Source organism: Scyliorhinus torazame, chromosome 5 (genome assembly GCF_047496885.1).
Source record: "Scyliorhinus torazame isolate Kashiwa2021f chromosome 5, sScyTor2.1, whole genome shotgun sequence".
Taxonomy (NCBI): domain Eukaryota; kingdom Metazoa; phylum Chordata; class Chondrichthyes; order Carcharhiniformes; family Scyliorhinidae; genus Scyliorhinus; species Scyliorhinus torazame.
The window spans coordinates 134522213-134539267 of record NC_092711.1 but is presented as its reverse complement, the minus strand read 5'-3'; the positions used below and the strand labels follow the sequence as shown (position 1 = coordinate 134539267).

General features: G+C 54.5%; 1 protein-coding gene across 1 annotated transcript in view; it reads right to left on the bottom strand.

Annotated features, from left to right (window-relative positions):
- LOC140419821 (adenylate cyclase type 2-like) overlaps window positions 1-17055 on the bottom strand; it is a 170278-nt gene that overhangs the window by 69543 nt on the left and 83680 nt on the right. Inside the window, exons 5-10 of the mRNA XM_072503843.1 lie at window positions 15116-15265; window positions 9373-9527; window positions 5229-5340; window positions 4186-4313; window positions 3588-3746; window positions 2171-2303 (exon numbers count right to left, since the gene is read on the bottom strand). Coding sequence (XP_072359944.1) covers window positions 2171-2303; window positions 3588-3746; window positions 4186-4313; window positions 5229-5340; window positions 9373-9527; window positions 15116-15265 — 837 coding nt within the window. The remainder of the gene's footprint in view (window positions 1-2170; window positions 2304-3587; window positions 3747-4185; window positions 4314-5228; window positions 5341-9372; window positions 9528-15115; window positions 15266-17055) is intronic.

Genomic DNA, 17055 nt, shown 5'->3' with positions numbered 1-17055 from the left:
CGCCAGGATGCGTGCCCGTCCGGGTTGTCCTGGCGACGGGTGCCATCTTGGATTTTGCCCGCCATCTTGGGTTTTCACCGGACTCTCTCAAAGTTAGGAATGGAGACCAAAGGGCTTCCTCCCTCGACCCCCACCTCCTCCCTTGACCCCCCTCCACCTCCTCCCTCGACCCCCACCTTTTCCCTCGAGCCTCACCTCCCCCACTTCCTGAGATCATGAGAACATGAGAATTAGGAATGGGAATATATGCCGTTTGGGCCCCTGGAGCCTGCTGTGATCGTGGCTGATCCGACTGTGGGCCTCAACTCCACTTTCCCACCTGTCCCCCTCCTCCATAACCCTCGTCGATCAGCACTCTCGCCGGCTCGGGCCTTGAATATATTCAGTGACCCGCAGCCTCCGCTGCTTCTCTGGGGGAGAGGATTCCACAGACTGACCTCCCTCTGAGAGAAGAAATTCCTCCTCATGCCCGTCCTCAATGGGAGACGCCCTCGTTTTTAAACTGAGAACCCCACCCGTTCTAGATTCCCCCCCACGAGGAAACATGCTCTCAGCATGCACCCTGTCAACTACCCTCAGAATCTGATCCGTTTCAACAAGATCTCCTCTCATTCTTTCTAGATTGTACCTCACTTCCCGCCACCCCATGAACCTATTACCTCCGTATCCTACAATCCATTGTGTTTCCGCTGATTGACCCTTGACCCTATTCACTCGTTCCGATTCCATGAAAAAAACAGGGAAACAGGGCAAATAACCAGTCTGAACTGCCCCCCCCCTCCCCCCCCCCACCCCACTCCGGATTGGACCCTGATCCCTGACTTCTCCCTTTCCGTTGGGAACCCCTGTTGGGATCCGTCGCCACTAGGCCTCAGGCTTGAGGCCCTCCTCCCAAGGCTGCCTCAGCATTTTCCCTCCCTTCCCGCGCATTTTATCCCCTTAATTTGTTGAGTTGATGCGGCCGTCGCTGGCCAAGGCCCCAGCACCTGTCGTCCATCCCTAATTGCCCCTTGATGCGCAATCAATTACTCTCAAGACGAAGTGATTCCATAACTGAAGGCTTTAATCTGCTAGAACTCTTTCCCCAGCAGCTTCGATACAGAAAGTGAAGGCTGCTGGGACGGCACCGGTTCTTATACTCCGCCTCTCAGGGCGGAGCTATGTACAACAGCCAATGGTAGACACCTGGGTCTAACCAATGGTCATCCACCTCTTAGTTACCGCAAAACCTGGTACTACCACACCTCTGTGCAGGCTCGCTTGGCTGTTTCAGAGAAGTGGGGGCGGGGGAAGTTAAGTGTTGTGCGTGTTGGAGGGTGGTCACTTTAGAATTATATAGAATGACATATAATCCCTACAGTGCAGAAGGAGGCCATTCGGCCCATTGAGTCTGCACCGGCCCTCCGAAAGAGCACCATAACAGGCCCACTCCCCCACCCTATTCCTGTAACCTAACCTGCACATCTTTGGACACTAAGGGCAATTTATCACGGCCAATCCACCTAACCCGCACATCTTTGGACTGTGGGAGGAAACTGGAGCACCCGGAGGAAACCCACGCACACACGGGGAGGATGTGCAGACTCCACACAGACAGTGACCCAAGCCGGAATCGAACCCGGTTTCCTGGCGCTGTGAGGCAGCAGTGCTAACCACTGTGCCGCCGATAAGATCATCGACAAGACCATGACTGAACTCCACATTCCTATCTGCCCTCTTCTCTCCACCCCCCCCCAATAACCCTCTTTGCCCTTGTCAATCAAAAATCTGTGATCGGGGTGACATGTACCTTTTAAGGGGGCATATCGTGAAACATGAAAACAAGCGTGGCAGCAGTGCTAAACCACAGTGGATCCGTGCCACCCTGACATCACATGTAGGCTACACCGGGCAAGGACAGTGAATTGCCTTTCCCTAAAGGGGGATATTAGTGAACCAGATGGTTTTTTTTTCAACAACAATCTGTCAGGGTCATCATTACTGGGATTAGCGCCATATGTTTCAGATTTCTTCATTCGCATTTAAATTCCACCAGTTGCCATTGGTGGGATTTGAACCCGTGACCCCTCCCCCACAGAGCATTAGCAGGGGGCTTCTGGATTACTGGTCCAGTGATGTTACCGCTGCGCCATCTCCCCGTATCTCGCTCGTCTTCCTCGGTGTCACTCACCCTGGGATCAATGACCAGGTATGTGGTGACTTGGTGCTCCTTCAGGTAAGGATCCCTCAGGTGCCCGCTGCCCTCTTGCACCTGGTATGCCTCATCCAGGTGGCGAAGGGTGGCATCCGTGATGTGCACACGCCTGCCAAAATAAAAGGTGGGGAGGGTCATAGAAAGGGTCACCGCAGGGAGAGTGTTCCAGAACATTGCCCGTACGCCAACTCTGAACACAACAGGAGCGGGCGAATGGGACAGAAAAAGGGAGAAAAGGGAGGGAGAGAGTGAGAGAGAAAGATAGAGGGAGGGAGGGAGAGAGAGAGAGAGAGACAGACATAGACATAGACAGGGATGGAGAGAGAGAGACAGGGATAGACAGAGAGAGAGGAGAGAAAGACAGGGAGAGAGAGAGACAGGGAAAGAGAGACAGAGCCAGGGAGAGAGAGAGAGAGACAGAGAGGGAGGGAGGGAGAGAGAGAGAGACAGAGAGGGAAGGAGAGAGAGAGAGACGGAGGGAGAGAGGTAGAGGGAGCGAAGGGAGGGAGAGAGGGAGACAGACAGGGATAGAGAGGGAGAGAGGGAAAGGGAGGGAGAGGGAGAGAGAGACAGGGAGAGAGACATGGAAAGAGAGAGAGACAGACAGAGGGAGAGGGAGAGACAGAGAGAGGGAGGGAGAAAGAGAGGGAAGGAGAGAGAGACAGAGGAAGAATGGTAGAGGGAGTGAGAGAGGGGGAGAGAGAGACAGAGGGAGACAGGGATAGAGAGGGAGAGAGAGGAAAAGAGACGGAAAGGGAGGAAGAGGGCAGGGCAGGGAGAGAGAGAGGGTGAAGTGGACAGAGGTCAGAGAGAGGCAGAGAGAGGGAGGGGAGAGAGAGAGAGCGGGAGAGAGACAGTGAGAAGGAGGGATAAAGAGTGAGGCAGAGAATGGCGGATAAAGGGGGAGAGAGAAGCAAGAGATGGAGAGAGAGACAGAGAGATGGAATAAAACAGAGCGAGAGAGACAGAGCGAGGGAGAGAAGGGGTGATGCACAATCAATAACTCTCGAGGCGAAGGGGAGTCATCTAATAGGCTTTAATCAGCTAGAACTGTACCCAGCAGCGATGATACAGAAAGTGAAGGCTGCTGGGAAGGCAGTGGTTCTTATACCCCGCCTCTCAGGGCGGGGCTATGTACATTATCCAATGTAGACCCCTCGGTCTAGCCAATGGTCATTTACCTCTCAGGTACTGCAATACCTGGTGTTACCACAAGGGGCGAGGCCGAGAGAGAGGGAGAGAGGCAGAGAGAGGGATAGAGACAGAGAGGGAGAGGGAAGAGACAGATAGAGAAGGAACGAGAGAGAGAGAGAGAGAGAGGGAGCGGGAGAGACAGGGAGACAATGATGTAGTCAGGGATGGACAGAAAGAGAGAAAACTGATGGAAACTTACCCAGGTACACCACCAGCCTCCATGTGATTGGCCAGTGTGACATCATGTGACCAGACATCGTACTGCCATTTTTGAAGCCCAATGACCCCACACAGGACATTCCCCGAATGAACCCCGACTCGCATGTTGATATCGACCCCTGTGGCCTCACGGAGTTTGCTGCACAGTGGGGAGAGAGAGAGGGAGATAGAGAAGGAGATCAATCACACGGTGAACAGCTCATAGCTCCATCCAGGGAGGGATGACCTTTCACCCGACCTTCTGACCCATAACCCCAACCCAGCATCCAACACATAGAGAGAGATGGACAACCTCTCAACTCAACTGTCTGACCCATGACCCCAAACCGGTCCCCACCAAAGTGAGAAAGGTGGCCTTTAGCCCCCTATCACCTCCCCCCTCCCAGTAGCAGGCTGGGCCAGATTGGAAGCCCCAGTTTTCCAGATCAAAAGGTCACAGTGTCTGACCCCCCAACCCATCTCGCGCAACAATCTCCTCCCAGACAGGAGTGACCTTTCACCCTCCCCCTTCCCCTTGCCCCGGCGACAGAAGACGAACGTGACCCTCCGGCTGCGCAGAGCTTGACGGTGTGACTCACTTAATGGCTTGACACATGTCGAGGCCCATTTTGACACAGCTCCTGGCGTGTGTGGGGAGAGACACCGGTAGGCCGGAGACACAGTAGTAGCAGTCACCCAGGATCTTAATTCTCATACACTCGTTTTCCTGAAGCAGACAGAGACAGAGAAGGAACAGGGAATAAATGGTGAGAGGGTGTTGACTCAACATGCTGCCGAACAACTTTGGGTGGGAGTCCCAGGCGTTTGACCCAGCGGCATTGACGGAACAGGTTCCAAGTCAGGACGGTGAGTGTGGCCTTGCAGGGGAACTTCCAAGTGTGTGCGCTTCTCCCCCGCCCCATCCCCCCCGCTCTTGACAGTGTACAAAGCGGTGTAACCGGCTCGATGGGCCGAACAGTCAACTCCAGCGCTCCTGCATCTTACAAAATGGTGCCCGTTCCAAAATGGCCACCTAGTTTTTTTCCCCTGCTGTTTTGCGTGCCCCTGAACCTATCTGCTGGGATGGTTGGGCAAGGGGGGGAGGGGTGGGGGGGGGGGAGGGAGAGGGCATGGCTTCCAACCCCTGCCAGCTACACTGGTAGCATCACCTGCCTGCGCCAACATTCCCGTACGGGCCCAGGGAGTGAACGGTTTTGCCGGGCGGCACCCCATGTGGAGGTGGGGGGAGGGGAGAGAGGGCGGTGCCCAGGCCCAACCACAGTCCACCTCGCCATCCTGCCCACCGAGCTGTCCCCTGGCTGATTGACACCCCCCCCACCCTCGGACTGCGGGTGGATTGTTGGGGGGGGGGGAGGGGGGGGGGCAATGTTGGTTTGGTTGGAGTTTGGGATCTTACTGTGCCAAGTCTAGGTCCGAGGGGATGTTAACAGGGATGCTAGGGATGTTAACAGAGCAGCCACTTCCTTCATCCCCATTTGTTTGATTTGCCCCTTGCTCGTATGTATCTCGACTGGAAGTTCCCCCCCCCCCCCCCACACCCTCACCAACGCGACACTCAGGGTGTCTGAGAAGGGGGAGGGATCAGGAACCATGCCCGTGATCGATCAACCCAGCCCCTCACCTTGGCAATCTGGTCGAATTTGCCGAAGAGCTCATTCAGCATCAGGACCAATTCCTTGGGGGAGCACTCACTGGCCAGGCGGGTAAAGCCGACAATGTCCGCGTAGAGGATGCTGCGGGAGACACGGCGAGCGAAAGTTTCAGTCTGACAGATTTCACAGCCTGGTCAGGGCCTCAATCTCCAACTATCCCACCGACTCCTCGAATCCCTCAATCCCACCATTTTCCTCAAATCCCTCAATCCCACCATCTTCCCAAATCCCTAAATCCCACCATTTTCCTCGAATCCCTCAATCCCCCCATCTTCCTCGAATCCCTCAATCCCACCATTTTCCCAAATCCCTCAATCCCACCATCTTCCCAAATCCCTCAATCCCACCATCTCCACAAATCTCTCAATCCCACCATTTTCCCAAATCCCTCAATCCCACCATTTTCCCAAATCCCTCAATCCCACTGTCTCTCCAAATCCCTCAATCCCACCATGTCCCCAAATCCCTCAATCCCACCATTTTCCCAAATCCCTCAATCCCACCATCTCCCCAAATCCCTCAATCCCACCATCTCCTCGAATCCCTCAATCGCACGGTCTCTCCAAATCCCTCAATCTCCACCATCTCCCCAAATCCCTCAATCCTACCATCTACTCGAATGCCTCAATCCCACCATCTCCTTGAATCCCTCAATCCCACTGTCTCTTCAAATCTCTCAATCCCACCATCTCCCCCAAATCCCTCAATCTCCACCATCTCCCCAAATCCCTCAATCCTACCATCTCCTCGAATCCCTCAATCCCACCATCTCCTCGAATCCCTCAATCCCACTGTCTCTTCAAATCTCTCAATCCCACCATCTTCCCAAATCCCTCAATCCCACCACCTTCCCAAATCCCTCAATCCCACCATTTTCCCAAATCCCTCAATCCCACTGTCTCTCCAAATCCCTCAATCCCACCATGTCCCCAAATCCCTCAATCCCACCATTTTCCCAATTCCCTCAATCCCACCATTTTCCCAAATTCCTCAATCTCACTGTCTCTCCAAATCCCTCAATCTCCACCATCTCCCCAAATCCCTCAATCCTACCATCTACTCGAATGCCTCAATCCCACCATCTCCTTGAATCCCTCAATCCCACTGTCTCTTCAAATCTCTCAATCCCACCATCTCCCCAAATCCCTCAATCCCACCATCTCCCCAAATCCCTCAATCTCCACCATCTCCCCAAATCCCTCAATCCCACCATCTCCTCGAATCCCTCAATCCCACTGTCTCTTCAAATCTCTCAATCCCACCATTTTCCCAAATCCCTCAATCCCACCATCTTCCCAAATCCCTCAATCCCACCATTTTCCCAAATCCCTCAATCCCACTGTCTCTCCAAATCCCTCAATCCCACCATGTCCCCAAATCCCTCAATCCCACCATCTTCCCAAATCCCTCAATCCCACCATTTTCCCAAATCCCTCAATCCCACCATTTTCCCAAATCCCTCAATCCCACTGTCTCTCCAAATCCCTCAATCCCACCATGTCCCCAAATCCCTCAATCCCACCATCTTCCCAAATCCCTCAATCCCACCATTTTCCCAAATCCCTCAATCCCACTGTCTCTCCAAATCCCTCAATCCCACCATGTCCCCAAATCCCTCAATCCCACCATCTTCCCAAATCCCTCAATCCCACCATTTTCCCAAATCCCTCAATCCCACGGTCTCTTCAAATCCCTCAATTTCACCGTCTCCCCAAATCCCTCAATCCCACCATTTTCCCAAATCCCTCAATCCCACCATCTTCCCAAATCCCTCAATCCCACCATCTCCTCCCAAATCTCTCAATCCCACCATGTTCCCAAATCCCTCAATCCCACCATTTTCCCAAATCCCTCAATCCCACCATCTCCCCAAATCCCTCAATCCCACCATTTTCCCAAATCCCTCAATCCCACCATCTCCTCGAATCCCTCAATCCCACGGTCTCTTCAAATCCCTCAATTTCACCATCTCCTCGAATCCCTCAATCCTACCATCTCCACGAATCCCTCAATCCCACCATCTCCTCGAATCCCTCAATCCCACCATCTCCTCGAATCCCTCAATCCCACTGTCTCTTCAAATCTCTCAATCCCACCATCTTCCCAAATCCCTCAATCCCACCATCTTCCCAAATCCCTCAATCCCACCATTTTCCCAAATCCCTCAATCCCACTGTCTCTCCAAATCCCTCAATCCCACCATTTTCCCAAATCACTCAATCCCACCATCTCCCCAAATCCCTCAATCCCACCATCTCCCCAAATCCCTCAATCCCACCATCTCCTCGAATCCCTCAATCGCACGGTCTCTCCAAATCCCTCAATCTCCACCATCTCCCCAAATCCCTCAATCCTACCATCTACTCGAATGCCTCAATCCCACCATCTCCTTGAATCCCTCAATCTCACTGTCTCTTCAAATCTCTCAATCCCACCATCTCCCCCAAATCCCTCAATCTCCACCATCTCCCCAAATCCCTCAATCCTACCATCTCCTCGAATCCCTCAATCCCACCATCTCCTCGAATCCCTCAATCCCACTGTCTCTTCAAATCTCTCAATCCCACCATCTTCCCAAATCCCTCAATCCCACCACCTTCCCAAATCCCTCAATCCCACCATTTTCCCAAATCCCTCAATCCCACTGTCTCTCCAAATCCCTCAATCCCACCATGTCCCCAAATCCCTCAATCCCACCATTTTCCCAATTCCCTCAATCCCACCATTTTCCCAAATTCCTCAATCTCACTGTCTCTCCAAATCCCTCAATCTCCACCATCTCCCCAAATCCCTCAATCCTACCATCTACTCGAATGCCTCAATCCCACCATCTCCTCGAATCCCTCAATCCCACTGTCTCTTCAAATCTCTCAATCCCACCATCTCCCCAAATCCCTCAATCTCCATCATCTCCCCAAATCCCTCAATCCCACCATCTCCTCGAATCCCTCAATCCCACCATCTCCTCGAATCCCTCAATCCCACTGTCTCTTCAAATCTCTCAATCCCACCATTTTCCCAAATCCCTCAATCCCACCATCTTCCCAAATCCCTCAATCCCACCATTTTCCCAAATCCCTCAATCCCACTGTCTCTCCAAATCCCTCAATCCCACCATCTCCTCGAATCCCTCAATTTCACCGTCTCCCCAAATCCCTCAATCCCACCATTTTCCCAAATCCCTCAACCCCACCATCTTCCCAAATCCCTCAATCCCACCATCTCCCCAAATCCCTCAATCCCACCATCTCCCCAATTCCCTCGATCCCACCATTTTCCCAAATTCCTCAATCTCACTGTCTCTCCAAATCCCTCAATCTCCACCATCTCCCAAAATCCCTCAATCCCACCATCTCTTCAAATCTCTCAATCCCACCATCTCCCCAATTCCCTCGATCCCACCATTTTCCCAAATTCCTCAATCTCACTGTCTCTCCAAATCCCTCAATCTCCACCATCTCCCAAAATCCCTCAATCCCACCATCTTCCCAAATCCCTCAATCCCACCATCTCCCCAAATCCCTCAATCCCACCATCTCCCCAATTCCCTCGATCCCACCATTTTCCCAAATTCCTCAATCTCACTGTCTCTCCAAATCCCTCAATCTCCACCATCTCCCAAAATCCCTCAATCCCACCATCTCTTCAAATCTCTCAATCCCACCATCTCCTCGAATCCCTCAATCCCACCATCTCCTCGAATCCCTCAATCCCACCATCTCCTCGAATCCCTCAATCCCACCATCTCCTCGAATCCCTCAATCCCACCATCTCCTCGAATCCCTCAATCCCACCATCTCCTCGAATCCCTCAATCCCACTGTCTCTTCAAATCCCTCAATCCCACCATCTCCTCGAATCCCTCAATCCCACTGTCTCTTCAAATCCCTCAATCCCACCATCTCCTCGAATCCCTCAATCCCACTGTCTCTTCATATCCCTCAATCCCACCATCTCCCCGAATCCCTCAATCCCACGGTCTCTTCATATCCCTCAATCCCACCATCTCCCTGAATCCCTCAATCCCACCATTTTCCGCCATTCCCCTAGCCTCCCCGTCTACCGTTACGCCTCCACCCCCCCAGTCAGTGCGCGGACGGCCTGTCTGAATTACCTCACATCCTTGTGATGTTTGACATACAGGTTGTGGAAGTTGGTGCTGTTCTCCACCTGCGGCTGCCCATCCTTCGGGCCTGTCAGCCTCTCGATGATCTCGGCCTTCATCTCCAAGGCGATGTAGAGGGGCAGCACCGAGAGAAGCAGGTGGTCCTAAACCGGGCGGGGGTGAAACAGGCCGTTAACTACCCTGTGATTCCTTTGCCTCACCGACCTACACTGGCCCCCCCCATCCTCCGACGCCACCATTTTAGAATTCCCATCCTTGTTTTCCAATTCCCTCCATGGTTTTTGCCACCCTCCCTACCTCTGGAATCTCCTCCAGCCCCCACGGTCCTCCAAGATCTTCGTGCTCCTCCAATTCCGCCCCTCTCACACACCGCGGTGGTTAGCACTACTGCCTTACAGCGCCAGGTTCTCGGATTCAATTCTGGGTCTTGGGTGACTGTCGGTGCGGAGTCTGCACGTTCGCCCCGTGTCTGCGTGGGTTTCCTCCGGGTGCTCCGGTTTCATTAGGCCATTGGCCTTCAGCTGCCTAGACCTCCTGAGCTCAAAACATCTCCCTGCCTTTCTCTCTCTACCTCTCAATCTCTCCTCCTTTAAGACTCTCCCCTTTGATTGAGTTTTTGGTCATCCTTATGAGTCTCGCTGTCGTCCTTTGCTCCAGAATCTCCCCTGTGAACTGCCCGCAGATGTTTTGCGACGTTGAGCCCTCTGCATAAACATAGATGGTTTTGTTTACACTCTCCCAGAGGGTGAAAGGTCAGCGTCTGACCCACTGACCCCCACCCAACCCTCCCATCAGCGAGAGAGAGAGGGCATCTTCATCCCCAACCTCACCACCCCCCCCCCCCCCGCCCGCCCGCCACCCCAACCCTTTTGCCGACATGGACTGGTTTCTGACCCCCAAGGTCGCCAGGGGGTGAAAGGTCAGTGCCAGGCCGTCCCCAATTTGAGAGAGAGAGTAAGAGACCTTCGCCCCAACCTCTTCCCGCACCACCTCCCACCCCTCCCAACTTTGACCTGCGCAGGGCCGATTTTGACCCCAAACACTCCATAAAGAACATAAGGACTAGGAGCAGGGGTAGGCCATTCAACCCCTCCAGCCCACTCCGCCATTCAATACGATCGCGGCTGATCGCCACTAGGCCTCAACTCCACTTTCCTGCCCGTTCTCCATAACCCTTCAACCCATTGCTCATTAACAATCTGTCCAACACCGCCTTAAGTTTACTCAATGTCCCAGAATCCACTGCACTCTGGGTAGAGAATTCCACAGATTCACAACCCTTTGGGGGAAGTCATTCCTCCTCATTTCTATTTTAAGTCTGCCACACCCCTGGCCACTTCCGCCTAGCGACCGGATAATCCCGACCAAGGTCAATGGAGTTCTCAATTGTACGTGGCCCAGCCGTGGCGTCCTTGCCTACGGGCGGGGCAGGAGAATTCCGCCCAAATAAATCTGCCACCCCTTAGCCTGAAACGATGTCCACTCGTTCCATAATATCCAACAGGGGGAAACCTCTGCTCTATGTCTATCCTGTCAATGCCCTCATCATCTTATATGAGGGGGGCATTCTCCCCTACCCGACGGGGTGGGCCGTAACGGCGCCGAGGAGAGGCGTCAACCACTGCGGCGTCGGGCCGCCCGGAAGGTGCGGAATCCTCCGCACCTTCAGGTGCTAGGTCGGCGCCAGCGGGCTAGGCGCCGCGCGATTACCGGTGCCGAAGGGCCTCCGCCGGCCGGCGTGAGTTGGCGCATGCTCGGGAGCGCCAGCGTGTACTGGCGTTTTCCCAGTGCATGCGCAGGGGGGTTCTTCTCTGCGGCGGCCATGACGGACCATTACATCTGCCGGTGTGGAGAGAAAGAGTGCCCCCACGGCACAGGCCCGCCTGCGGATCAGTAGGCCCCGATCGCGGGCCAGGCCACCCTGCCCCCCCCCATCCCGGGGCCAGATCCCCCCGCGCCACCCCCGAGGACTCCGCAGACCGCCCGCAGAGCCAGGTCCCGCCGGCACGGACCTGCTTTGATTTACGCCGGCGGGACTGGCCGAAAACGGGCGGCCACTCGGCCCATCGCGGAGCGGAGAATCGCCGGGGGGGGGGCCTCTGCCAACGGCTCCCGACCGGCGCAACGCGATTCCCGCCCCCCGCCGAAAAGCTCCCGCCGCCCCCTGGCGATTCTCCGGCCTGGCGGGGTTCGGAGAATCCCGCCCAAGGTCTCCTCTCATTCTTCTGAACTCCAGCAAGTATAGGCCTAAACTGCTCAATCTCTCCTCATAAGACAAGTCCTTCATCCCTGGAATTAATCTAGTGAACCTTCTCTGAACCTCCTCTAATATATCCACATCTCTCCTCTAATAAGGGGACCAATCTGTACACAATACTCCAGGTGTGGCCTCACCAATGCCTTGTACAATTACAGCAACGCTTCCCTACTTTTATACTCTATTCCTTTGGCTATAAACGCCAAAATTCTATTTGCCTTCCTTATTACCTGCTGCATCTGCATACTAACTTTCTGGAATTCATGCACAATGACACCCAGATCTCTCTGCACCAAAGCATTTTGAGGTTTGAAGCGAAGGTGGCACAGAGGGAATAGGAATGACCCTGGTAATTATAGGCCAGTTAGTCTTACTTCGGTGGTCGGGAAGATAATGGAAAAGGTCCTGAAGGATAGGATTTATGACCATTTGGAAAGATGCAGCTTAATCCGGGATAGACAACGCGGATTTGTGAAGGTCTTGCCTCACAAATTTGATTGAATTCTTCGAGGAGGTTACTAAGTGTGTAGATGAAGGTAGAGCAGTTGATGTCGTATACATGGATTTTAGTAAGGCGTTTGATGAGGTTCCCCATGGTCGGCTCATGAAGAAAGTAAGGAGGTGTGGGATAGAGGGAAATTTGGCCAATTGAATAAGTAACTGGCTATCACATAGAAGACAGAGGGTGGTGGTGGATGGAAAATGTTCAGACTGGAGACCAGTTACCAGCGGTGTACCACAGGGATCAGTGCTGGGTCCTCTGCTATTTGTGATTTTTATCAATGACTTGGAGGAGGGGGCTGAAGGGTGGGTCAGTAAATTTGCTGATGACACCAAGATTGGTGGAGTAGTGGATGAGGTGGAGGGCTGTTGTAGGCTGCAAAGAGACATTGATAGGATGCAGAGCTGGGCTGAAAGGTGGCAGATGGAGTTTAACCCTGATAAGTGCGAGGTGATTCATTTTGGTAGAAAAAATTTGAATGCGGATTACAGGGTCATTGGCAGGGTTCTGAGGAATGTGGAGGAACAGAGAGATCTTGGGGTTCATGTCCACAGATCTCTGAAGGTTGCCACTCAAGTGGATAGAGCCGTGAAGAAGGCTTATAGTGTGTTAGCGTTTATTAACAGGGGGCTTGAGTTTAAGAGTCGCGGGGTTATGCTGCAACTATACATGACCCTGGTGAGACCACATTTGGAGTATTGTGTGCAGTTCTGGTCACCTCATTATAGGAAGGATGTGGAATCATTGGAAAGGATGCAAAGGAGATTTACCAGGATGCTGCCTGGTTTGCAGGATAGGTCTTATGAGGAAAGGTTGAGGGAGCTAGGGCTTTTCTCTTTGGATCGGAGGAGGATGAGAGGCGACTTAATAGAGGTTTATAAGATGATGAGGGGGATAGATAGAGTGGACGTTCAGGGACTATTTCCTCGGGTGGATGTAGCTGTGACAAGGGGGCATAACTATAAGGTTCAGGGTGGGAGATATAGGAGGGATGTCCGAGGTAGGTCCTTTACTCAGAGAGTAGTTAGGGTGTGGAATGGACTGCCTGCTGTGATAGTGGAGTCGGACACTTTAGGAACTTTCAAGTGGTTATTGGATAGGCACATGGAGCGCACCAGAATGACAGGGAGTGGGATAGCTTGATCTTGGTTTCGGACAAAGCTCGGCACAAAGTCGAGGGCCGAAGGGCCTGTTCTGTGCTGTACTGTTCTATGTTCTATAGAGATTAGCATTGCTGCCTCACAGCGCCAGGGAACAGAATTCAATTCCCACGGAATCAAAGCGGCTATTGGATAGGTACATGGATTACAGTAGAATGCTGGGGTGTAGATTGATTTGTTCTCAATCTAGGACAAAAGTTCGGCACAACATCGTGGGCCGAAGGGCCTGTTCTGTGCTGTATTTTCTGTGTTCTATGTTCCCACCTTGGGTGACTGCCTGTGTGGAGTTTGCACATTCTCCCCGTGTGTGCGTGGGTTTCCTCCGGGTGCTCCGGTTTCCTCCCACAGTCCAAAGGTGTACAGGTTAGGTGGATTGGCCGCGATCAATTACCCCTTAGTGTCCAAACAGAGATAGGGCAGGGGGATTGGGCCGAGGAAGGGGGCTCTTTTGAAGGGTCGGTGCAGACTCGATGGGCCGAATTGCCTCCTTCTGTACTATAGGGATTCTGTGAAGTTCCTCTCCATTTAGATAATAAGTTGGGCTGGATTCTCCGATCGCGAGACAGAGTGTCCGTGCCGTCGTGAATGCCGTCGCGTTTCACCATGGCATGAAACGGGCGCGGGCAGTAGCGATCTTGTCCCCCACAGAGGGCCAGCACGGCTCCGGAGAGGTTCACGCCGCTCCAGCCTCACTTCCTGGCGCTCACTGGGGGCGGCGCCAACCCGCGCGTGCGCGATGGAATTACAGAACGCGCCGGCCCCAATGCAACATGGCGCGGGGGGTTCTGGGGCCGGATGTGCATCAAAGTAGGCCCGGGGGGGGGGGGGGAGGCCGGCCCGCCGATCGGTGGGCCCCGATCGCGGGCCAGACCCCATCGGATACCCCCCCCCCCCGGGGTAGAGCTCCCAGCTCTAGCTGCCGATGTGGCCCGGAGCTTTGCCTGGTCCGTGGCCGCGGATGTACACGGCGGCGGCCTGCAGCAGCCGCGCTGTGCTTCATGGCGGACCCAGCCCGCAAAAATAGTCCCCCCGCTTCAGCCTGGCACGCGCACCCCGGACCGCCGCCCCCCCCCAGTGCCCCAGCCCCAATTAAGGCCCCCGCTGCCCAGGGATCGGCCCTCCCCCGACCGTGGCGCCGGACTGAGTCCGTAGCTGCAACGCTGAGTTCTGGACGGGAAAGACCATGAGAGACCCACGCCGTCGGGAACTCGGCCGGTCGGAGGCGGAGCACGGCGGGGCGGGTCTCAGCCAACGTTCGGAGGCCGTGGATAGGGTGCCAGGTGTACTCCGAGAGTACGGCGCTTTCCAGGGGAAGGGGGAGCATCGCGAAAGCGGCGCCGCCCCCGATTTCGGCGCCATCGGGGATTCTCCGCCCCGTCGCCAAACGCGATTCCGGCGTCGGGGATCGGAGAATCCAGCCCGTTGTGTTTTTTTCCCTCCGACCAAAATCGATGACCTCACACCTATCCACGTTAAACTCCACCTGCCGCATTTTGGCCCACTCGCCAAACCTCTGTATATCCATTTGTAAGGTTCTTATTTCCTCAGTGCAACTTACTGTCCCACCTATTTTAGTCTGCTTGACTGCACCCCCAATGGAAGAGAGAGTTAGAGGGAGGAGACCTTCACCCGCCCCCCCCCCCCCCCCCCCCCCAACCACACACAACCCCCCTCCTCCTCACCCTGTCTCTGCTTGCATGATGGGAGCTGACTTTGACCCCAAGGTCGCCGGAGGGTGAAAAGGTCAATGCTTGGCCACCGCCCCAACCCACACCAATCAGGCCTCGGGCCTTGCCCCGCCGACGGACCAACCTGCTGCTTTTTCTCCGACTCGAGCTTCGTGTGGGATTTGATGCAGTTCAGAGTGTCCTTGAAGGTTTTCTGCAGGGCGCGGTCCATCAGGTGCTTGTGGTACGCCCCGACCAGGTTACCGCAAATAAAGACCACCGCGTTGGCCAATAGCTGCGGGCGGGAATCGAGACAGAGAGAGGAGCGGTTTTAGTCAAATAATAGCAAAAAATACCGCAGGTACTGGAACCGGAAACAGAAAAAGCTGGAATAACTCAGCAGTTTAAAAAAAATAATTTTAGGAGTACCCAATTATTTTTTCTCCAATTACGGGGCAATTTCACGTGGCCAATCCACCTACCCTGCACAACTTTGGGTTGTGGGGGTGAAACCCACACAGACACAGGGAGAATGTGCAAACTCCACACGGACAGTGACCCAGAGCCGGGATCGAACCTGGGACCTCGGCGCCGCAGTCCCAGTGCTAACCACCGCGCCACATGTCGCCCTTGAGAGAAACAGAGTTAACATTCCGAGGCCGTATCTCTGTTCCTCAGCTGGAAAGAGTCACGTGACGATGGAGGGGAAAACGCCGAATTGCGCATGGGCAACCTGCGGTTTTTGAAAATGGGTGTTCGCACATTCTCCCCGTGTCTGCGTGGGTTTCGCCCCACAACCCAAAGATGTGCAGGGTAGGTGGATTGGCCACGCGAAATTGCCCCTTAATTGGAAAAAAAAAATGAATTGGGTAATCTAACATTTTGAAAAAAAGAAAATGGACATACAAGTCAAGGATGGCAGAGGATGTGAATTCAGATTCCGGGTAAGAACAGGAAAAGCATGGTAGCCATACCGGAACTAACTGCCATCTCCTGTGGAGATAATGGGAGTCGATTGCCATCTCGGCTGGATTGATATCCCTGTGAGCAACATCCGAGGCCGGGCTTCTCACCCTTCCGGGATTGTACAAAGACCGGGATTTAAGTGCTGGGGGTGGTGGTTGTGAGGGGTGGGGGGGAGGTAAGGGGTTGGTGTCAGCGTGTGGGACATAGGGCAAAAAGACAGCAGCGGACCCCTGCAAACGTTTTTTTGTTGTTGCAGGTAACTCTTTTTAAAGTCCTCGCCCTTTTCTGTCTCGAACCCCTCCAGAGCCTCGCAGCCTTCCCATCTCCAGAATCTCCGATCTCTCTGAGCTCCTCCAATCCCAGAGTGGGGGAGGGGAGTCTTGGGGAGTGGAGCAGAGAATGTGGGGGGGCAATGGGAGAGTGGGGGGAGGGAGGGGAGTGAGGAGATAGGAGAGTGTGGCTGAGGGGAGGTGGGAAGGGGAGAATGTGGGTGAGGGGAGGTGGGGAGAGACGGGAGAGTGGGGGAGGGGAGAGTGCAGGGAGAGGAGGAGGTGGGGAGACTGTGGGGGCAGGGGAAAGTGTGGGGGAAGGTTTGTGTGTGGGGGGAGCAGAGAGTGTGAGGGAGTGGAGAGTGAGGAGAGCAGAGGGGAGAGTAGGGGTGGGGGAGAGTCGGGGTAGGGGAGAGTGGGGGAGGGGGAGAGTGGGCGAGGTAGGAGTGGTGGAAGGGGGGAGTGTGGTGTAGGGGAGAGTGTGGTGTAGGGGAGAGTGGGGGAGGGGAAGTAGAGAGTGGTGGAGGGGAGAGTGTGGTGTAGGGGAGAGTGGGGGAGGGGAAGGAGAGTGTGGTGGAGGGGAGAGTGTGGTGGAGGGGAGAGTGTGGTGGAGGGGAGAGTGTGGTGGAGGGGAGAGTGGGGGAGGGGAAGGAGAGAGTGATGGAGGGGAGAGTGGGGAGGGGAAGGGGTGAGTGGTGGAGGGGAGAGTGGTGGAGGGGCGAGTGGGGGAGGGGAAGGGGAGAGTGGTGGAGGGGAGAGTGGGGGAAGGGACAATGTGGTGTAGGGGAGAGTGTGGTGGAGGGGAGAGTGTGGTGGAGGGGAGAGTGGGGGAAGGGAAGGAGAGAGTGGT